Below are 23,476 nucleotides of genomic sequence, written 5' to 3' on the forward strand. Positions count from 1 at the left end.
TTCTAATCAAGTACTCTAAAGCAGCATTTTTCCACTTCAAGATTTCAAGCTGTTTTGGGCTGGGCTCCGCCCATAAGCGCTTTGAGTGACAGTCACCCACAGTCTGCACTGACAGAGAGAGATATAGAGAGATTGAGCAGGATACTAATTAATTTCGCCGTGGCGGGGTGCATAATCCCGCAGGACAATGCATTGGTAACTTGTTTCAAATGACGATATATACCCCTGTGAATATTATTGCATGGATCGTAATACGGGTGCGCGCGTGGGAGTCAAAGATATTTTGACGGTGATATGCGAGTGGAGAAGCCCCATCCCGTTGTGTGTAAATGCGTGCATTTCCCCGACAGAAGCTCCTGTCCCCCCCCCTCTCTCTCTCTCTCTCCCTCCCTCTCTCTCTCTCGCTCGTTCTCTGCCTCTCTCTGTCGGCACCCGCTTGAGGAAGTGTCTGTATTTCCACTCTCTCTGTTGTTGCGCGAATGGTTGCGCTACAACTAGGGATGTCTCGATCACATTTTTTTGCTCCCGATCCGATCCCGATCATGTGATTTTGAGTATCTACCGATACCAATTTTTCCCGATCCGATCAAAAAATATATATATTTTTGAAACTTATTTAATTTTTTTTATCCCAATTTCTCACATTACATTCACCCTGAATGTTGACGTTATCCAGGTTAACTTCATTCAAGCGAGGCATTGCAATCCTTGACATAAATCATTTGATGTATAATTAAATCAAAGGAAATGCGTTTGGGTCTGAGAGTGTGGCTGGTCTGCTGTTCTGCAGCTGGATACTATTGGTTTGTTTTGGCAAAATTCTTCTGCTCTGTGTGACAATAAATAAATGAATGATGATATGCAATTTAAAACCAAAACTAAGGCCTCAGTATGAGTTTAAGACGTGACCATGGTCATGTTTGTTGAATAAAAAAGAAAATCCAGATATTTTTTTTGCCGATCCCGATCTTCGGAAAATCACATGATCGGAACATCCCTAGCTACAACCATTACTGCAGATCAGCTCCTTGCTACGTAGGCTAGTGAATCAAATCAGAATAGCTTAGTTCACTGGGGGACGATATTGTCTCAACTGAATTGGAGCAATCCGCCAAAATGAGAATTGGAGACACAGACCCCACAGCCAGATAGTACCGGTATATATATTTTCTTATTACAATGTATGACTTATATCATGCCAGTTAGGGTACCTTGTCGATACTGCACCTTGTGTATACTGTATAATATAACCGATGGGGCAGGTCATACAGACCCTCATCGCCACAGTCGTATGATCCTTTTTTTATTCCTCTGAGAACAAGTGGTAACGTGGTGCTGGTTGACTCTGCTGTAATGACTCTTTCCTCTGAGAACAGGTGGTAACGTGGTGCTGTAATGACTCTTTCCTCTGAGAACAGGTGGTAACGTGGTGCTGTAATGACTCTTTCCTCTGAGAACAGGTAGTAACGTGGTGCTGTAATGACTCTTTCCTCTGAGAACAGGTGGTAACGTGGTGCTGTAATGACTCTTTCCTCTGAGAACAGGTAGTAACGTGGTGCTGTAATGACTCTTTCCTCTGAGAACAGGTGGTAACGTGGTGCTGTAATGACTCTTTCCTCTGAGAACAGGTGGTAACGTGGTGCTGTAATGACTTTCCTCTGAGAACAGGTGGTAACGTGGTGCTGTAATGACTCTTTCCTCTGAGAACAGGTAGTAACGTGGTGCTGTAATGACTCTTTCCTCTGAGAACAGGTGGTAACGTGGTGCTGTAATGACTCTTTCCTCTGAGAACAGGTGGTAACGTGGTGCTGTAATGACTCTTTCCTCTGAGAACAGGTAGTAACGTGGTGCTGTAATGACTCTTTCCTCTGAGAACAGGTGGTAACGTGGTGCTGTAATGACTCTTTCCTCTGAGAACAGGTGGTAACGTGGTGCTGTAATGACTCTTTCCTCTGAGAACAGGTGGTAACGTGGTGCTGTAATGACTCTTTCCTCTGAGAACAGGTGGTAACGTGGTGCTGTAATGACTCTTTCCTCTGAGAACAGGTGGTAACGTGGTGCTGTAATGACTCTTTCCTCTGAGAACAGGTAGTAACGTGGTGCTGTAATGACTCTTTCCTCTGAGAACAGGTGGTAACGTGGTGCTGTAATGACTCTTTCCTCTGAGAACAGGTGGTAACGTGGTGCTGTAATGACTCTTTCCTCTGAGAACAGGTGGTAACGTGGTGCTGTAATGACTCTTTCCTCTGAGAACAGGTGGTAACGTGGTGCTGTAATGACTCTTTCCTCTGAGAACAGGTAGTAACGTGGTGCTGTAATGACTCTTTCCTCTGAGAACAGGTAGTAACGTGCTGATGAAGTGGCAGCTGCTGTCTGAGCTGCTCGGCTGCTCTGTGAAGATGGTTTCTGTACGCAGCAGCAGTGGAGACGTCATAGAAGCAAAGGCTCACTGCCTGGAAGCCCTTAAACTGGCCACCAAGCTGCAGACTCTCAGCCAGTACGTACATAGTTGTGGGTTTAGCAGTACATTCTATTAGATTAAATTAAAATGTATCGTCATTATACAGCAAACCAACAGTTTGACCTATGTCTATCCTCAGATAATGACATGGTAGGGAGTATGCAGGGGGGTTGAAACACTGCCAGTTTATGTCAGTTTTATTCTTTTGTTTACTTTGCATGTGGTTTAAGCAAAACTCTTACCTGTATAAAGATGGAAAAAATGGCACTCATACAATTGGCCAAAAATCGAGGCCAATTCCGGGTGTCTGCCGATATATCTGTTCATCGCTGCCTTTTTGCCTACTATTGGGTCATTGTTTTCTTTAGATGTGCTGAGCTGCTTGTGGTGAAGGCTGAGCTGGAGCTGATGAAGGGCGAGAGAGAGGAGTGTGGACTCGATCTGGAGAAGGTTAGGAACCTGTTGGAGCTTTGTACAGGTCAGTCAAATGTACCGCTCGTGACTCATTCCTATTTTATAAGGTACTAAGGCTGTCCCCGAAGCCTGTTTTTGGGATTCGAACTTCGTCAGGGTTTTTCGAACAGACGTTCGAACCTTCGTTTTTTTGTAATAAATAAAAAAGAAAATATGTTTTTTTGTTCTTTATAATAAATATCCTCAAACAAAATCCTCAATTTGAATAGTGATTAATCTGATTAAATGAGTTATTTTTTATTAAATCAACTTTCTTTAATGAATATAACTCATACGTTTTTTTTATACTATAATATTAGTGTAGCCTAATCTTTATCTGCAACTGTGAAGAAAAACCCCATTGGTTTAAACGGAATGAATATATATATTTTTTTATTATAAAAAATTAGGTTAGAACGTTTGGGCTCAGCCCTATAAGGTACATAAATGGGACTGTTGTGAAGTAATTATTTGTTTGTCTTTCTTTTAAAGATTTTTCTAATCAGGAGCAGAAAGCTGATGTGAAAATCAAGCCGCGTAAAGGTTGTCCAGTGAAGAAGGCGCAGCCTCCCGTCCAGAGTGTCGACGAGGACGGTAAAGACTTCCTGAGCACCAGGTGGCTCCCCAAGGAGGTTGCGCTCATCACAGAGGCCAACTCTCCGCCTTTCAAAGCTCGGCCCCAGCGCTGGCTCTCCTCCCTGTCCCACGAGCGCGACTGTCAGTGCCCCTGCTGCTCCGAACCCGGCCTGGGCTGGGTCACCGCCTGCTGGGCCGCTACGCAGGCCGACCTGGCTCTCCAGCTGGGCCCCGCAGAGGCCCGAGTCAGCCGGAAACTCTTCCAGGTCACATTGTCCCGCTGCAAGACCGTCACCGCCAAACTCTCCGCCAAATTGGATAAGCTCTTCCCCCTCCTCCGTGGTGGTGGTGCCAAGAGCTCCTCCAAGCCCTCGCTGATGCAGGACGTGGCGGGCCGGGTGTACCTACGCTTGGCCCTGTCTGGGCTCGAGCAGAGGAGCGACAAGGTCCAGGGTATTTGGAATGTCCTGGATGCCGGGCTCGCGCTGCGCTCCCCCGAGCTGAGGCCTCTGAGGGCGAGCCTGCTGGTGACTAAAGCCGTTGCGTCGCTTCTCGTCCTGGCTGCCCAGAAGAACTGCACCCCGGAGGATCTCTTCTCCGCCATGTGGACCTGGAACGCACCCAAAGGGCCAATAGAGGTGGTATCGCAACCCAAAACTGCCTTGCTGAAGAAGACCAAAGGCCCGGTCGTTACCGTGAAAGACCCAGTCGTCTCTGCCAAGACGAAAGACCCAGCCGTCTCTGCTAAGACGAAAGAATTGAAGGTTGTGCCTCCCAAGATAAAAGTCTCAAGCTTTTCCTCCAAAGGAAAGAGTCCCTTCCCCATGACTCGGGTGATTGCAAAGGTGAAGTCTGCTAAAGAGCTCAGCTGTTTCGACTTCGACATGGCGATACCCAGCGTGCCCTGCACTCCTGTCCAGAGGGTCAAAGCCCCTCCTCAAGCGCAGAAAGCTGCAGCGAGGGCCACCCCGAGAATACAATTCCAGGTGTTTGAGGAGCCGTCTCCATGTCAGGAAAAGGCCCATCCCGTACCCGCTGCCCCCAAACGCACAAGGAGACCTCGATTTAAGGTATTCAAAGGAATCCATCTAGTGGAGAGGTTTTAAATGTTCGTCTTATTTCATTATGCATGCAAGAAAATCCATGCTTTCAAGTTTGATTCATTCTGAATTTTGATCTCCTAATGCAGGTGGATTTTAGCGATGAGAGTGACCCTGAGGCGGACCCCAAAGCTGAGCTCAAAGCTAAACGGGAAGTGTCCAAGAAGCGTACCCCTGTCACCAGGACTGCCCAGAAGCCTAAAGCCGCCCCGGAGCCTCCTGCGGAGAAGGTCCCGCCCAAGAAACCGGCGAGGCTTAAGAAGACCACCGCACTTCCTCTGTCTGCCACCTCTTCTGAGGAGGAGTCGGCCGCGGTGGCCCCGGCGAGAAGAGTCAGAACCAAGAGAGTGCCGGCCGGTGAGGCGCCCGAGAGGTTGAGGACCGTCGAAGAGGAGGTGGATGGAATCCTGGACATGAGCATAGAGCAGCTGAGAGCGTCGGACACGGAGGCTGAGGAGGGTGTTGCTTCAAGTAAGGAGATCGATGTGTACGCGTGAAAGTAGAACTTCACTAAATGTTACTGCTGCCAGTAAGTGTTTAATTGTAATACATGAAGGGTGTTTGAAGCCTTCACTGGCCCTTCATCAGGTACAAATGCTCCGATCATGAGATTCAGCTGTTCCCATATATTGTGTGTCTTGGCTCAGCGTTTCCGTTAGCCGGTAATTACCGGTATTTGACCGGCAAAATCTGTTGAAGTCCGACATATTTAATCTCTCCGGTCATAATGTCCGGTGAAAATAATTCCCTCTAAACACAATTAGATTATTTGAATTGTATTAAAATAGGCTAAAATTAAATAGCCTATGCGATGAACGAAACAATCATTACATTTGTCGTTGCTTCACCAAGCAGCCGGTCTAATAATGACATCCTGTTGTCAGCGCGAGCTGGCTGCTGATATATTTACGTGAAGCATGGCTTGGCAGGGTGCAGTACTCCAATTCAGCCATTGGCAATTCAGCTGTTGGGTGGGGGCGCTGCTGAGCGGTTTCCAGACCGGACCTAAAAACACCGCTGCTCTGCTCTGCCTGCTCCATGCTTCACGTAAATATATCAGCAGCCAGCTCGCGCTGACAACAGGATGTCATTATTAGACCGGCTGCTTGGTGAAGCAACGACAAATGTAATGATTGTTTCGTTCATCGCATAGGCTATTTAATTTTAGCCTATTTTAATACAATTCAAATAATCAAATTGTGTTTAGAGGGAATTATTTTCACAGGACATTATGACCAGCACCAAGTCGTTGGGAGGTGGAGATATACATCACGCAAACCCACGATAATGTTGCCGTCTCTCTCTGCCAAATTTCTCAGTTCTTCGCTTGATATAATTAATACAAATGTCCAATATAACGGAATTCGTTAGCTCATAAAAATGTGATTATAACAGACTGCTGTTTATTAAGGTCGGGCAGACTGCCCACCGACACCTCAAGTCGGCAGCAGCACGAAGTCTCGAGGGACTTATTTTATTTGGAATATATTAATGACTGTATATACGCAAAAGTAGCCTAGTTTTAAGTTAAAATATTATAAATGCCTTGATGATGTCATTCTTTATATAGGCCTATCAATTGTTTTTAAGCTCAATAAACTCTGACCGGAATTTATCCCATTTGTCCGGTAGATTGAAATCTACCGGACACTCAGACCTGCAAAAAATAATTCTAACGGAAACCCTGTCTTGGCTACTCCCATTAAGTGTGACCTAATAGGAAGACTGCATCGACAAGGCAACAACAATCATGTTCTCCATGCATCATATAGTCACCCTTTGCAACGCGGTGTAGTGTTGCATGCATCTGGCCCATCAGACTAGAGTAGACACTAGGGGTGTAACGATTCGACCTCACAACAATTAGATTTGATTACGATTCTTCAGGCAACGATTCAATGCATCATGAAATCTCCTCATTTGACCACGATTCGATTAGATGCATTTTCTATCAGTTAATTCCACAAAAATAAAATTATACACAAATGTGGCTGGGGGAACTATTCACTCAGCATGAATGGACTATAGGTCAATAAAAACAATACACCAAATTTAGATTCTTATCGATTCTAACATTTTCAAATCGATGCAGTTGAATCGTCACATTAGGATCGATGCATTTCGATGCATCGTTACACCCCTAGTAGACACTGTTGCTTACCCTGAGCTGTCGTCTGACTGTAGACACTGCTGCTTACCCTGAACTGTCTTCTGACTGTAGACACTGCTGCTTACCCTGAGCTGTCTGACTGTAGACACTGCTGCTTACCCTGAGCTGTCTTCTGACTGTAGACACTGCTGCTTATGCTTACCCTGATCTGTCTTCTGACTGTAGACACTGCTGCTTACCCTGATCTGTCTTCTGACTGTAGACACTGCTGCTTACCCTGATCTGTCTTCTGACTGTAGACACTGTTGCTTAGTTACCCTGAGCTGTCTGACTGTAGACACTGCTGCTTACCCTGATCTGTCTTCTGACTGTAGACACTGCTGCTTACCCTGACTGTCTTCGGACTGTAGACACTGCTGCTTACCCTGAGCTGTCTGCCTGTAGACACGGCTGCTTACCCTGAGCTGTCTTCTGAATGTAGACACTGCTGCCTGCTTGTCCCCGAAGCCTGTTTTTAGGCTTCGAACTTCGTCAGGGTTTTTCGAACGGACGTTCGAACCTTCGTTTTTAATAATACAAAAAAATAATTCAATTTTCTTTTGTTTTTTAAATAAATATCCTCAAACTAAATCCTCAATTTGAATAAAGTCATTAATCTGATTAAATTAGTATTTTTTTTATTTTTATTTCTGACTTTCTTTAACTCAACTCAACTTTCTTAAACGCCAGACCTGATGATAGTCGGGTTAACTCACCGACCATACAGCGCCAATCACGAGTATAGTCAGGTTTTAATCGTTATTTCTTTTATTAGCGATATTCATTTTCATCCATCCAGCCTGTTGGGAATGGGTCTGAGCTCGCAAAAGGGCAAATACCACCGCCACTCGCAAATCTCACAGTCCCCCCATTGACTTACAGCGCTGGCGTAATAGCGCCCCGTGGCGCAGAATGAGTTAATTAATTAATATAACTCATCAGTTTTAATACTATAATATTAGTGTAGCCTAATTGTAACTGAGGGGTACAATTCCCTGACTGTATTACTAGATATGATACTTACTACCACTACCTTTGTACTTAATATTCGGCCACCCAGTACACGGCATAAATATATTATCATGAACACTCTCACGTAGATGAAACGGATCCAACACAAATGTACGAATTAGAAACAGGTCTTTATTTCCTACACAGCGATGGTGTGTAGAATAAGCACTTAATCACTTAATTACATTTATGAATTGAAATAGTATGCACTTTTATGGCAAGGAGTATTCGTCGGTATATCAATAGAGAATGTCCAATCTCTGAAGGCGCAGGTGGTAAATATACGACCTGGAATAGTTAAGGAATAACAGCAATGATACTTTAATGATTATAGGCTGGATACACTAGAGGGGGTTAATCCGGTCGCTTGTAAGCCGACAGGAGTAGGAGGGGGGGGGGGGGGGGTAGAATCCAGCTGCCTCGTCCGGCCAAGGGTATCCCAGGAGAACCCACTGTAGTGCCGTTCAATGCGCCGGCGATCCTTGGACCACGGATGAAAGCAGGTGGACTCTTTGTGGGCCGGCTCTCTCCGGTCCACGGGGGAGAGACGTGAAGAGACCTCGTCTTGCAGAGCGTCTCCTCACCTTGCGTCCTCTCCAGGGGGGGGGGGTTCCAACACACGGCAGTGTCGGGGGTCTTTATCCATGGAATAATCAAAGTATCCAAAGCATAATCCGTGCCTGGGAAGGCGGGCTGTCGTCGGTAGAATAATCCGGTATACAGGTCCACTCGCTCGTCGGCTCTGGGGCTCCTCGGGTGCAGCTTCACATAGGGTCAACCACCCTGGGTAAGCAGCCAGTTCTCTGCCCGAAACGATGGGGTACTGACTACGGTAGTATTCTCACCGCACGAAGCACTATATATTAACAGACTATTATTAGCTTAATAGACTACGTCCAACTCGACGATATAGTGCCAAATATGACTATTCAAATATTAATATACACAATGTCTCAATACCGATGGTAGGCCGAACTTGGCCTTACTCCCACACGTGGCGTCGCGGGGAGGCTTGACGTCTGTGACTCTATTGGAGGGTAAGAAACTGGACTGAAAAGAAAGTCCTACTTTAGCAGCGCAGTACATATACGCACTATGAACAAATAGTCCCATTAGTGGTGCGGTAGCCAGATTCCTACGCGGAACTAGGACTTGTTCGTACATGTCGAGCGGTACGTTTGAACTGGGTCTGAGGGGTATGGCAGCCTGGCACCAAGGCCTCGACCAATAGTAGAATGGAGACTATTATGGGATGCCCAGTAGGCTAGAATGGACATTCAATGCATATTGCACAAGGAATATACAAGGGATATCAGGGAATATTAGAGAACATACAAACACAATTAAATATATATATATAAATAAATATATATATTCGGTTTAATCTGGCCCTTCACAACAGCCACCCCCTGAATAGGTCCCAGACCTAATCAGTTAAACAGAGACAGATTAATCGCGTTGTCTATTTACACATAAGGGTTTGCTGTAGGGGTCAGTCAACTTCACAAAGTCATAGGGTTGTAGGGTCATGGTCATCATCGATTGTGTCTGGGAGTCGAGGCAGTTCTATGAGCCTTGCCACGGGACGGGTGCAAGTGCGACCCTGGACGAGCACTTCAGCTGCTCGGACCTTGCCGTCGGCACCGGTGATCACCTTGCTTACGCGGCCGGCCGGCCACATAGCTCTGGGCAGTGATCGATCAATAATCATGACGACTGTTCCTTCTGTCAAATTGTCTCTCTCCTTTACCCACTTCTGGCGGGTCTGTAGAGACGGTAGGTAGTGCAGTAGGAAACTGTTCCAAAACTTGTCGGCTAATACTTGGCTGTACCTCCACATTCGTCGGCCGTTCGCTTCTTCAGGCCGGTACATGGTCTGGGGTAATGTGGGATCTAGCCGCCCCATCAGGAGTGTGTTGGGGGTAACTGGGTCGATATCCGCCACATCACTGGAGACATAGCCGAGGGGCTTAGAGTTCAATACTCCCTCAATCTCCGTGAGGACTCTTTCTGCTCCTGCGTGATGTACATCCTCATCGTATTTCTTTATAATCAGCTCTGTGACCTTGTGTCGGCTGTTCAATACGATCGGGTATTTAATGTCATCCGGTAGATTGGGGGCTCTGCGTAGGCGACCACCCACTCTGATGAGGGTGTGAGCGTCGCTCTCGGGGGCCAGGTGAATTAATCTGCTGTCGGATGGGACGGGCTTTCCTCCCTGTAGACAGGCCAATTCATCGGGGAACGAGTCTCTCTGGGCTCGCTGCAGTAGAAGCAATTCTGCTTCCTCGTAGTTAGCTGCTGACATATCAGCGGGGGACTTGCACTCCGGGTGGTACCGCAGGAATGTTCTTTGTTGTGCACTCTCTATGGACGTGCAATCGTTTATGTTAGGGTCGGTGGAGGCTACGGTGCTCAATCCACAGAACACAGACTTCTTAATTTCCACCTCCTCTGGACTTGCTTCCCTCGGGATAGGCATGGGCCACTGTCCTTCCGGGAGTCTTAGGAATGCGGGGCCGTCACTGTAGACATTGCGACGGGTGAGGTCATCCAGGGGGATCCCCCGGGTGATGACGTCAGCTGGGTTCTGTTTTGTATCAACGTAGCGCCACTCTGTTTCTCCGGTTAACTCTTCGGTTAAGTCTTGAATCTCTGTGACTCTGACTCCCACGAAGACTTTGTACTTGCATGAGTCCGATTTGATCCAGGCGAGTACCGTCGTGGAATCTGACCACAGGATTGTTCTAGACACCGGTATGGTGAGCTCACGTTGGATGAGCGTGGCTAGGTGCGCTCCGGCTAGGGCTGCGCAGAGCTCTAGACGTGGGATAGATTGTTGCTTGCGTGGGGCTATTCTCGAGCGGGCGAGGACAAATGCTGTGTAGATCTCTCCCCCCTGGTCTTGGGCCCGCAAGTAGGCTACTGATCCGTATGCAACCTCTGAGGCGTCACTGAAGACGTGTAAGTCCATTTTACATGTCTCTGGCCTCACCGTGGGTGGGAAGTAGCTTCGGCGCATATTAACGCCTGGGAGTGAGTGGAGCTCCATCTCCCACTCTCTCCAGGTGGATGCAAGGTGTGCGGGAATGGGGTCGTCCCAGCCCTGGTCCTTGTCCCACAATGCTCGTACAATCATTTTTGCCCTGGTGGTGTACGGTAGAATACATCCTAGCGGGTCATATTGTCGGGCGAGTGTTGTGTACACACTCCGTCTGGTGGTCGGCGCCGCCGCCGGCCTTCCCTGCTCCGTAGTCAGGGGCTTGTGTCTGTAGTGAAGCGAATCTGTTTTGAATCGCCACACCAATCCCAGGGTCATCTCCTGGGCTTCTCCCGGGATTGTAGCCATCCAGGTCTCGCTGCTGGCTGCCTTGTCCTCGGAGAGGCTGCGCAGTACTTGCGGATCGCTGCTGGCCCACTGCCTGAGATCAAAGCCGCCTTTGATCAATGAGGCGCGGAGTTTAATCAGGAGAGCCTCGGCTTCTTCCTGGGTTGAAAGGCTTTGTAGACAGTTGTCTACGTAGAAGCTGTTCTTTACGCTGTGTCGGACCTCTTCGTCCGCTGCTGGGTCCTCTGCTACATGTTTCTGTAGTGCAAATGTCGCACAGCAGGGGCTGCACGTCGTTCCGAAGGGGAGGACTTCCCATTGGTAGATGGCTGGGTGCTCATCTCCTGGCTTCTCTCTCCATAGGAACCGTAACAGGGGCTTGTCCGCCTCTACTAATCTCACCTGCAGGAACATTCCTTTAATGTCCCCGCTGATGGCCACCTTTTCCTGGCGGAAGCGGAGTAGAACGCCGAGTAGGGAGGGGCCGAGTGTGGGACCGGGCAGTAACTCTTTATTCAGATTTTGGGATCCGATCTGGTAGCTGCAGTTAAATACTATGCGGTCTTTACCGTTGTGATGGACCTTGTGGTGGGGCACGTACCACGATTCAGTGGTCTGGTCAGCCTCTTTAATGTCCATCTTTGTGACGTGTCCCGCTGTGATGAGCTTCTCAATCTCAGCGCGGTATACACTCTCTTGGGCGGGGTTCTTGGCTAAGCGCCGCTCCGTGTTCAGCAGGTACCGTTCTGTGGCGTCTGTCTTGGCGTGGAAAGTAGGCATTCCTTCTCGCCGCAGGAGTGGCGTGGCGTATCTCAACACGCCGTTGACCGGGACTCTCTTGGTCCCTGTCTCGAGGAGGTGAATGGCGTAAATGTCATCTTTAGAGCGAATGTCTTTCTTTCCATTCTTAAAGGGCATTTGTTCCAAGCTCCATAGCCGCTCTACGTGTTGCAGGAGTGCGGTTTCTCCCTCTGTGACTCGGGAGTGGAGACATCTAGTGGCTGTACTTCGGTTGAGAGATTTGGCGAGCGGGCCTTGGAGAGTCCATCCCAAACGGGTCTCGACTGCTGCAGGGCAGCCTCGGGGTCCGGTATGAACCCGGTCTATCGGGACAATGAGGTCTGCATGGTCGGAGCCTATCAACAGGGTCGGCATAGCTTTGTCTATGAGCGGGATCGGTAACTTGCGCAGATGTGCATATTTCTCCATCAGCTTGGCGACGGGGTATGTGTACCGCGACAGTCCTATTTCTTGGCTGGTGAAAGCGTCTGCAATCTGGTACCGTCGCTCAGGCTGGCCGCTTGCTGCGATAGAGAATGAGACATTCTCGCCCTTTATCGTCTTCAAATCTCGTCTTATTGTCCGAATTGTCATTTGGGTTTCGCTTCCCCGCAGCCCTAGCTGGGCCGCAGCGGAGGCGAGCAGCAGGGTCTTCTCTGACCCGTCATCGAGGACGGCGTAAGTGTCCAGGACTTTATTCTGGTAGCTTAGTGTCACACGCACTACTTTTAGGAGTACTCGGGCTCCACTGCTGCTGGCGGGATCGATGTACATGACGCTCGCTTTGCGGCTGGATGGTGCAGGTGAAGGGCGCCGTCTGTTACTGTCGTGAAGTATGTCCAGATGGGCTCCATCGCACTTGGTGCACCTTTTCTTTAAGCGGCATTCGGCTGCCATGTGTGAGCGCGCACAGCGAAAACAGCGCTTGTTGGACTTTATCCATTGACCTGCTTCCTCCGCGTTCAGCTTGGGGAAGGAGTCACATTGCGCTAGCCAGTGTTCTTTCTCACAGTAGGGGCACACTATCTTCCACTTCTCCGTTCTGGAGGGGGTACTGTGGCTCCTGCTGCTCGGTACTGACTCCGATTGGTGCATCACAGTCACCGATCTTCTTCCATCATTTAGTCGTCTGGTTCCTTCTCTGGAGCCAGGGGTGCTCCGTCCGAATGTATCTAGCCGTAGGCTGCTGACTTCTCTGGCCAGGAAGTCTGCTAGATCGAGGAGGTTCGGTTCGGGGCCATTCGGGTCTCTGTGGTCCCTCTGCCGCCTAAAGCGCTCCTGACGAGCGGGCGGCAGCTTCTCCAGAATCCTTTCCACATTTGAGTTGGCGTAAAGTTCATACTTCCCCTTCTCTCTTTGCGCTCCCAACATCCCTACCAGGGACTGCACTCTGATGGACAGGTCGTCCAGTGCTCGATTGTCTATTGCTGGGGGTAAGCGGTCGATGTGTCGGATCTCCTGGATCACGTAATCCCATATGCGCCCATACCTCTGGTCCAATGCTACCAGCGCTGCTGTGTATGGGGTGGTGGAAGTCGCGTAGGCGAGCGCTATATTATGTGCGCGGGGCACCTTTAAGTGCTGCAGTAGGATGGCGTATTTGTGGCGTTCATCCAATACATCCACCAACATGGTCTCCAGACACATGCGGAGTTCTGTATACTGGGCCCGGTTCTCTTGGGTGAAGTCGGGTACCATAGGCGTGCCAATGTATGACGCTGACTGTGGATACATCGGCGAGCGTTGGGGGAGAGGCCTCCTAGGCGAGTCTCCTCCCGCTCCTTGGTATGGGCTGGTACCGGCAGTGTACCATGGCCCGCTTGTCCAGGTGCTGTTCCTCGGTGCGGGTCGTGCTCACCCGGGTATAGAGTCGGGGGTCTGTAGCGCAGCTCCGCGGGAGTATAGCCTGGGCTGTACCGGGCCTCCTGGTCCGGTAGAGTACTGTGCTGTCTTCGGGCGTGGTTCTCCTCCTCTTCCTCTTCAGTTAGGTCATCCAGTGCTTGTAGTCTCTGGTTTAGCCTCTCCACAGGATATGCTGCTCCTTCCCGGTTGCTAGGTCTCGCTTGGACCGGTGGGGGGAGGTGGTCTGTGGGGGGTATAGACCTCGTCTGTTGGTCAAGTTCAGGGTTGTTTACTCGGCTAGGGGATGCCGCCCTGGAGGTGTGTCTAGACGAGTTCCTGGAGCCTCCGGCGGAGGGAGAGGGTGTTGTCCGTCTGATCAGCTGTTCTATTAGTTGCGCTTGCTGTCTGTCGCGCTCTGCGTCCCGTAGAGCACCAGCAGCTGCTCGCTGGCTGTCTGCTCGGTCTCGGGCCACGTTCTCTTCCATCTGAATGAGTCTTATTTCCAGGCGTATGTGCTCTTCTTCGCTCCGTTGCTGTATCTGCAATCGATCGCGTTCACCCTGGAGTCTATCGCGTTCAGTAGAGGCTTTCAGGCTGACGAGGAATGCCTGCTGTAGGGTCCTCTCTGCCTCGCTGGGAGAAGGCGGTTGTATAGGGGAGCCTTCCCTCGGGGTACTCCTTGCGGAGCCTTGGAGCTCTATCTCCACGGTGCTCTCCCCGTCTTCTTCCGTGCCGAGTTCTCTCTCGGTAGCGTTGTATTCCTCCCGGGACTCATCGGGGACTACTTCTTCAGTACTGGCGGGGTGTGAAGTCATGTCTGGTTCCCACTGGTCCCCACCGTGAACTTGGTCAGTTACATTAGAGCCCGTAGGGGCCTCTATGGTCGGGGTAGTCTGGGCGTTGGGGTTAGACATACTTTTACTTTCTAGTTTTACCGCGTTTACTGTTAGTAGAAGACTAGGTTGTTGACTGACAGCGTAAGCCTCTAAGTACTGAGGGAGCCGTCGTTCGCGCTGCGGGCGTTGGTTAGGAGGATCGTTTCGTGGAGTGTTCATCATAGGCCATTTCAATATTAATAACACTATATTAATATTACACTAATTACCCTCCGGCTCGAAGGACCAATTGTAACTGAGGGGTACAATTCCCTGACTGTATTACTAGATATGATACTTACTACCACTACCTTTGTACTTAATATTCGGCCACCCAGTACACGGCATAAATATATTATCATGAACACTCTCACGTAGATGAAACGGATCCAACACAAATGTACGAATTAGAAACGGGTCTTTATTTCCTACACAGCGATGGTGTGTAGAATAAGCACTTAATCACTTAATTACATTTATGAATTGAAATAGTATGCACTTTTATGGCAAGGAGTATTCGTCGGTATATCAATAGAGAATGTCCAATCTCTGAAGGCGCAGGTGGTAAATATACGACCTGGAATAGTTAAGGAATAACAGCAATGATACTTTAATGATTATAGGCTGGATACACTAGAGGGGGTTAATCCGGTCGCTTGTAAGCCGACAGGAGTAGGAGGGGGGGGATTTCATGTAATTAATAATAAAAAAAAAATTTGATCAAAAAAAAAAAGGAGTAGGAGGGGGGGGGGGGGGGGTAGAATCCAGCTGCCTCGTCCGGCCAAGGGTATCCCAGGAGAACCCACTGTAGTGCCGTTCAATGCGCCGGCGATCCTTGGACCACGGATGAAAGCAGGTGGACTCTTTGTGGGCCGGCTCTCTCCGGTCCACGGGGGAGAGACGTGAAGAGACCTCGTCTTGCAGAGCGTCTCCTCACCTTGCGTCCTCTCCAGGGGGGGGGGTTCCAACACACGGCAGTGTCGGGGGTCTTTATCCATGGAATAATCAAAGTATCCAAAGCATAATCCGTGCCTGGGAAGGCGGGCTGTCGTCGGTAGAATAATCCGGTATACAGGTCCACTCGCTCATCGGCTCTGGGGCTCCTCGGGTGCAGCTTCACATAGGGTCAACCACCCTGGGTAAGCAGCCAGTTCTCTGCCCGAAACGATGGGGTACTGACTACGGTAGTATTCTCACCGCACGAAGCACTATATATTAACAGACTATTATTAGCTTAATAGACTACGTCCAACTCGACGATATAGTGCCAAATATGACTATTCAAATATTAATATACACGATGTCTCAATACCGATGGTAGGCCGAACTTGGCCTTACTCCCACACATGGCGTCGCGGGGAGGCTTGACGTCTGTGACTCTATTGGAGGGTAAGAAACTGGACTGAAGAGAAAGTCCTACTTTAGCAGCGCAGTACATATACGCACTATGAACAAATAGTCCCATTAGTGGTGCGGTAGCCAGATTCCTACGCGGAACTAGGACTTGTTCGTACATGTCGAGCGGTACGTTTGAACTGGGTCTGAGGGGTATGGCAGCCTGGCACCAAGGCCTCGACCAATAGTAGAATGGAGACTATTATGGGATGCCCAGTAGGCTAGAATGGACATTCAATGCATATTGCACAAGGAATATACAAGGGATATCAGGGAATATTAGAGAACATACAAACACAATTAAATATATATATATAAATAAATATATATATTCGGTTTAATCTGGCCCTTCACAACACTAATATTTATCTGCAACTGTGAAGAAAAAACCCATTGGTTTAAACAGAATAAATAGACTCATAGTATAAAAAAAAATATATATAAAGAGAGAATTATATTTGATAAAACATTTTAAATTCGAATGTTGATTTAGAACGCCAACGTAACGAACGAAGGTCCGAACGTTTGGGCTCAGCCCTACTGTCTTCTGACTGTAGACACTGCTGCTTACCCTGATCGGTCTTCTGACTGTAGACACTGCTGCTTACCCTGAGCTGTCTTCTGACTGTAGACACTGTTGCTTACCCTGAGCTTTCTTCTGACTGTGTAGATGCTGACTTTGAGGTTCTGCGGAGAGACCTGTGTGGTGATCTGGAGAGGATGTGTCTCTCTGAGATCAGGAGTAAAGGGAATCCAGGAACGGGCCTGCAGGTCCATCTCTCGCATACACACACCGGGCCAGGTGAGTCACTATTACTAATACCTCACAGTGATCCAATTTCTTAGTATACTGTTACAAAAGTAATTTTTCATTATTTATTTATTTATTTATTTATTTATTGGTCATGTATTTTTATTTATTTTTTTACTGATTCTTTGAAACATCTTTGCTTGGTGTACAAACCTTTGCAAATCTAAATAATTGGAATCGTTTTTCAATGATCAATAATGATGCAAAATTACTATTGTGATTCATACCACAATATCTGTCAAAGAAATGGCTAATGGGATATTTCTTCCATGTAAAATGTTTAATGGTACGGGCTCAGAAAGAAACATTCAACATATATGGCAATCACTCATCTAATTAATGAAATATACAAAGTTAAAGACAGAAAGGAAAACACTAGGTATTTTTTTTAGACTTATCAAAGGCATTTGATAGTTAATCTGAATCACCATATCCTCCTGCAAGTTTTATAGTTTATGTTGATATAATATCAGTGTAATTTATTATCTTTAAACCACCTATATATATATATATATATATATATATATATATATATATATATATATGAGTTAAAACCTCTTATTTTTATGAATGAAATACTCGTACCTGCAAATGAGCTGCTCGTTACTGTGCCTGCAGCTTATGATGTTGTTTATTTGAATGTTTGCAGAGAGTCTCTCCGTGGAGGCGGTGGAGTCTCTGCTGCGCTCGGCCTTCCTGGCCCTGCAGCACTTCCCTCCCCCCGGCCTCTACTCCAGCCTGTGTGCCCTGCTGGCCCTGAGCCTGGGGCAGAGGGAGCCCGTCACCACGGCCATGCTCCACGCACAGTCCCTGGGCGCCACCTCGCGCCACCACATGATGAGACACCTCGCCAGGCGTCTCAAGTGAGCATCGGTCTGCCCCCGGGCGCTTCTTCATGCTGTATTCTAATCATGATGGGTTATACTGTGTCTTGTGTATTTAATAATGATATCATCTAGTGCTGTTGGACCACGACACTGTTTCCCTTCCAGGGATAATAGTTTTTCTTATCTCTTCTTGGCCAGCTTCCACGCTCTGATGACAAAGGGTTCAACTTCTAGACTCTAGAGTATTTGTGTTTTGAGAAGTTTGATAGATCTCATTGCTTTGGTGTGTTGGTTTAATAGATCTCACTGAATTAATTCATCCATTTTATTTATTTGACTCACCTTAATATGGGTTTACAGGCATTTACTCCAAAGAAGACTAAATACAAATCATTTAATATACACGTAAAAATGAATATATTTTATTTATTTTTATTTTCAAAGATAGCCCAGGGCACATTTCAATTGAGAACATGTAAAGGCACTGGCGTGACCGTTTTGGCATTCAGACAGTAGTATACGATAAGAATGTAATCGACTACACAGTCTGTGATCATAATAAAAATGGAATACGTATTCCTTTGTTGAATAGAATGTTTGGGTTCCACAACTGTGGGCTTGGACCGCTGCCAGCAGCTGGAATGGCTGCAGAACTCCTATTAGGAATATCTGACCACTAAGTGTGTCTGACGCTTAACTGCCAAAACATGCATGGATTACAACATATGACGTATATCATGCCAGTTAGGGTACAGGTTTATTTTTTCTCGAGTTACCGGTATATTGTTTACACTGTTTAAATTGTCCCATTTTATTCCCAGATTAGATTTTATTGCCTATATCTATTTCTACTATTACCTGGTCCCTTCCCATACCTGTACCCCCTCCCCATGCTGCTATGATGCCTGAATTTGCCCCAAGGGGATCAATAAAGGAATATCATCTCATCCCATGTTGATCTCTTTGCGGTCGTCGGTTCACCAGGAAGTTGAAGAAGAGCTCTGGCGAGCTGGCGGACAGGATGTCTTCTCCGAGTCTAGACGAGCCCACAGCCACGACACCTCTGGAACAGAGACTGTCTCGGCTGGAGAAGAACTTCTCCTTCTCCACCGCTGACCCCTCCTCTTTCCCCCAGCAGCACTGCCAAGAGTTCATGCAGCAGGTCCAGCAGATCCCCTCGGGTACGACTCCTTAAAGCTGCCATTTGTAAAATGTTTAAAGGTGACATGTACTATAAATGTCATTTTTCAGTCTCTAGCATTGTATTATAGTAATAGGAGTTCGTATCAATGTGTTTTAGTGTCTAAATACCATATTGGCGGATTGCTCTGATTCAGCTCAGCCCCTTTCCTCCTCCAGTAAATCAGGCCATTTTGATTTGAACGACTGAGTCACGTCATTCGGACGCTGGGTAGCGCACAGTGATGCGATTGGCTCTGTGGTTGGAGCTAATGCCCGCCCCATTCTACCTAGACTAGACAGCGAGTGGAAGCCACTTCCTCATGCTGCGAGGCGGAGTGGGGCCCAACGCCTCTGCGTGCGCTCTGGAGGGAGAGAGGGAGAGAGAGAGGGAGCACTTGGGGGGCACACGGGAGAGGGGAGGAAGGGAGGTGTCTGGTTTCGCTCTGGAAGAAGCTCTCTCTCTCCCACCCCCCCCTCTCTCTCTCTCTCTCCCCCACCCCCCCTCTCTCTCTCTCTCTCCCACCCCCCCCTCTCTCTCTATCTCTATCTCTCTGTCTACCAGTCGCTGTGTGGGCTGACTGTCACTCAAAGTGCTTATGGGCGGAGCCAGGCCATAACAGCCTGAAATCTTGAAGCTGGAAAATGATTGTTTTGAGTACTTGATTAGAAATATAAAACAATGCATTTTTTTTGAAAAAAACCTTACAGATGTCTTGAATAGACTAACAGGAATTGTGTAAAGTTGCCCAAATAGTGCTAGGAATAGCAGTACATGTCACCTTTAATGGTTTTTGGAATGAGGACAATGTACATTTACATTTACATTTGAGGACAATGTACAGTGTACACTCGACCACATACAAATAACATGGAATAATCTAAATGGGACTTGCTAAACTACTAAAGGAAGTCTACTTTCCTAATATATCTACCTACATCTTCCTTCTAGCTTTCACATTTTTTAGTAATCAAATTCTATTAGTAATCGAATAGTTCCCAGTGACTTATCGAACAGTCATTTTGTGAGTCTTGCCCATCCCTAATGTTGGCCGTATTGCCGTTTCCTTATTGACGGCCAGACGATACTAATGTACAGATTGCCATAAAACCTGCTGTAAACATTCAGGTTCACAAACGGAAGACTCCTATTGATCATGATCAGCCAAGAATCGTAATTGGATTAATGGCCCAGGGCAGGCCTAGTCTGCAGGTGATTCTGGTCAATCTGCTTAGTGCCAAGTTTTTCTACACCGGGATCTCAATGTGGAACAGCCACAGGATAAAACTGTCAGGATCTAGAGGAATATTTAAAGGTCAGGACCTCTCATATCTCTGGGGTAAAGTGGCCGGATAGCTGTCGGGTCATACTTGTTGGTTATGGTATTTGGTCAGGATGTTATTGTTTTTAGATATGTATAATATGGATTTGTTGTATTGTACTTTTGCTTTACGTGTTGTTTTATGTTATTTGTATATGTCCTTTGGTCAGAACATCGGGGACCATGCTGGAAATAAGTGTTGTCACTTTTGCATGCGTCTTTGGATCCATAAATAAAATCAATCAAGTGAGTGTAGCTCACCAAGTGGCTCTCTGCGTGAGGCCAGACCCCTGGTGTTCAAATCCTCTGGAACAGAGATCCATCAATGAGCGGCGTCATGGCGATATGACCCGGTCCTTTACGTCTCCTCTCTTCTCCTCCGCAGGATTGACCGTGTGTGTGCTGTCGGTGGTGGCGGTAAAACCCGGAGAGATCGGGGACACTGTTCTGCTGTCTCGTCTCCAGAGGGACTCCGCTCCCGTCACCGTCCACATCCCTACGTCCCACCGGCAGGTGAGGCTCGCAGCGCTGTGGCGGCTCTCCTTTTTGCACCACTGCTGGTCTCCCAGTGGTACATTTTCAACCTTAATCCTTACCAATGTGTTGTCTCCACGCGGAGAAATTCCTCCGGGTGATGTCGCAGAGAGGAGAACAGACCTTTATTTATTTTTATTTCAGATCCCCATTAGTCATTGCCTCAGCAGTGACTATTCTTCCTGGGGTCTGGATACAGACATATAGAAATCAAACAAAAATAATCAATAAAACAACATAAAATAAAACACCAATAAGGGGCGGCTAAGTGGCGCAGTGGGCAAGGCGCTCGCCACTAATGCAGGAGATGCTGGGTTCGAGCCCAGCTCTCGGCATTGCTACCAGCTTGGCTGGTCGTTCATACTAACGCAATTGGCAGTGTTAGGGGGTGGGAAGCTGGTGGGTGGGGATCGGACGTTGTGGACAGCGACTCCTACAGGTCGGTTGGTGCGCCTGCGCAGCAGAATCGGGAAGCGATGTGGGCGGCGTGTCCCTCCCACGCAGACCCCCGCCTCTGAGAGATCGCGCTGGTGTCACACAAAACGCTGATCGGCGTTGACATCGACCTGCATTTAATGTGACACCGATCTGCATTTTACTCTGACCACTCGCTTTTTCACTCGCAAAAGAGAATGGCTTTTCTAAATGAAGTGTGTAAAACTGCCAGTTTTATTATCGAAATATGTTATCTCCATTTCCAATATTTCGAAAAAAAACGGGTGTTTTTATTTCATGCAATGCGTGTTTTCCATTTCAGCACCACGCGCTGTCCACCTCATTGAGCAAGCCTATACGGTACATTGCACCTCGCTGCCTATACCTGTTATTCAAGTGTGTAAAACTGCCCGTTTTATTATCGAAATATTGGAAACGGAGATAAGATACTCTTTATTGACATCGGATGACGACGACATGACAGAAGTTGAACAGCGTGGGAAAGATTGTGTAAACTGGCGCGAGACATGTAGGAAATTGGTCCGCGGAGGTCCGCTGAGGTACGCTCGACTATGAAAGCTCAGAGTCCAGCGGACCTCCACGGAGTCCAGTCCGCGTACAGTCCGCTCGACCATGGGAGCACCTTAAGACTACACTGACTCATCTTGGTCTTATCGTGCTACAGGGTCCTTCCTATGTGTTCATGTTCCTCTCTCTCTCTCACTCTCTGTCTCTCTCTCTCCCCCTCTCTCACTCTCTCTCTCTCTCTCTCCGTCCTGCGAAGCACCCGACCAGCTGGCTGGTGCAGGAGATGGACAGCATCCAGGCGGAGCAGAAGGTTGTGAGCTGCGTCTCGGACAAGGCCAAGTGGTGGGAGGGCCGCAGGGCGCTGGATACTCGTGTGGAGGTAAGTCGGAGGAAGGAGGTCACTGCTGGACCGGGGAGGAGGAGGAGGAGGAGACTGACTTGTGGAGGTGCACAGGAAATGGCTTCATGGTATTAAAAAGTTGAATTACTCTAGGAGACTATGAAAGGTTTGCTGGTGTTTATTTTGTAATTGTCCTAACCTCTCTCTCTCTCATCAGCGGCTCTTGGAGGAGATGGAGGGTATTCTGGGCTGCTGGCGAGCTTTTCTTCTGCCCCTCACTGCAGACCCTGAGCTGGCTGTCCAGGCCGAGCGGCTGCACAAGGCCCTGTCCGCTGGAGGAGTGAGCGCCTCCCAGGAGATGCTCAAGGTGCGGTGCGCCTGTTGGTTCACACTCTACCTTCATCTTTTCTCACGGGGCACTGAGTCTGTTTTGCTCTCCTTCACGAAGGCCTAGTCGTCTCCCTGTCATTTTGTTATTATTTATTTAGTTTATTCCTTATGTGTCTTTTTTGTTGCCTGTAAAGCGCCTTGGGTTTCTTGAAGGGTGCTTTATAAATCCCCAAGTTATCATTATTATTATTAACAGTGAGTTTAGAAAGTGAAAAACAGTGGGACGAAAACCAACTACTCTGAGCTCCTTGTGTTCCAGGCGGTGCTCTCGGCGTCTCCCCTGCTCTCCCAGGCCGACCAGGAGCTCTTGGCCCTGGGGCTGTGTCCAGAGCGCTGGGAGGAGGTCAGGGACCTGCTCCAGAGAGCCACGTCTCGGCTGGCGGGCAGAGCGGAGCCGCAGGGCCACGTTGTCCTCATCTTGGATAAGGTTGGTTCTCCTTTCCTGCTAAACTCTGCCCAAAACTACCCGCTTACCTCATTCACTTCGTTGCCACGTCGATGCTCTGGGTGCTGCTGCTGGTGCTTTGGCAGAATGCACTGCTGGAATTCAAATGTATTAATGTATTGGGGATGGGCAAAGCTAACGTTATTTCCAGGAACAAAAGCATTCATTCTGAAAGTTACATCGTTGGTGCTTGAAATATCTGCGCTTCCACGTCAACGTATAGATTTGTTTTTTTACTTTAGCGAATGTTAGAAAATCCAACGAGCTTACCCAACACTATTTATAATCCGTATTGCTCTTCTTTTTTTTTTGCAATGTGCATATCTTTTTGGGATTAATCCCAACCCGAGCATGATCATAAATGGCCGTCATGTGAATATGGTCAATGGTCTCTCTGTGTGTGTGTGAGAGAGAGGCGTAATGTGTTCCGTCCTCTCCCCTGTGCAGTACCTTCAGAGGCTTCCATGGGAGAGCATGTCCTGTTTGAAGCAGTGCTCCGTCTCCCGCATGCCTTCTCTCCACTCCCTCCTGGGACACTGCATTCAGAGAGAGGTGAGGAACTCCACTTAATGCTACGCTGGTGTACGTGCCTTTTTCCATTGTGTCCAATGGCACTAATAGTTTACAGACTTCATTATGGATTTCATTAAAAGCTCTCTCTGTCTGTCTCCATCTCTCTCTGCCTCTCTCTCTAT

General features: G+C 48.0%; 1 protein-coding gene across 1 annotated transcript in view; it reads left to right on the forward strand.

Annotated features, from left to right (window-relative positions):
* espl1 (extra spindle pole bodies like 1, separase) overlaps window positions 1-23,476 on the forward strand; it is a 77,953-nt gene that overhangs the window by 31,957 nt on the left and 22,520 nt on the right. Inside the window, exons 17-28 of the mRNA XM_084317574.1 lie at window positions 2,341-2,497; window positions 2,830-2,939; window positions 3,407-4,560; window positions 4,680-5,061; window positions 16,641-16,772; window positions 17,431-17,644; window positions 18,593-18,789; window positions 20,495-20,622; window positions 21,863-21,985; window positions 22,164-22,313; window positions 22,596-22,763; window positions 23,229-23,333. Of these exons, the coding sequence (XP_084173700.1) occupies window positions 2,341-2,497; window positions 2,830-2,939; window positions 3,407-4,560; window positions 4,680-5,061; window positions 16,641-16,772; window positions 17,431-17,644; window positions 18,593-18,789; window positions 20,495-20,622; window positions 21,863-21,985; window positions 22,164-22,313; window positions 22,596-22,763; window positions 23,229-23,333 (3,020 nt within the window). The remainder of the gene's footprint in view (window positions 1-2,340; window positions 2,498-2,829; window positions 2,940-3,406; window positions 4,561-4,679; window positions 5,062-16,640; window positions 16,773-17,430; window positions 17,645-18,592; window positions 18,790-20,494; window positions 20,623-21,862; window positions 21,986-22,163; window positions 22,314-22,595; window positions 22,764-23,228; window positions 23,334-23,476) is intronic.

This window comes from Notolepis coatsorum (assembly GCF_963971535.1).
Source record: "Notolepis coatsorum genome assembly, chromosome: 6".
In the NCBI taxonomy this organism is placed as follows: domain Eukaryota; kingdom Metazoa; phylum Chordata; class Actinopteri; order Aulopiformes; family Paralepididae; genus Notolepis; species Notolepis coatsorum.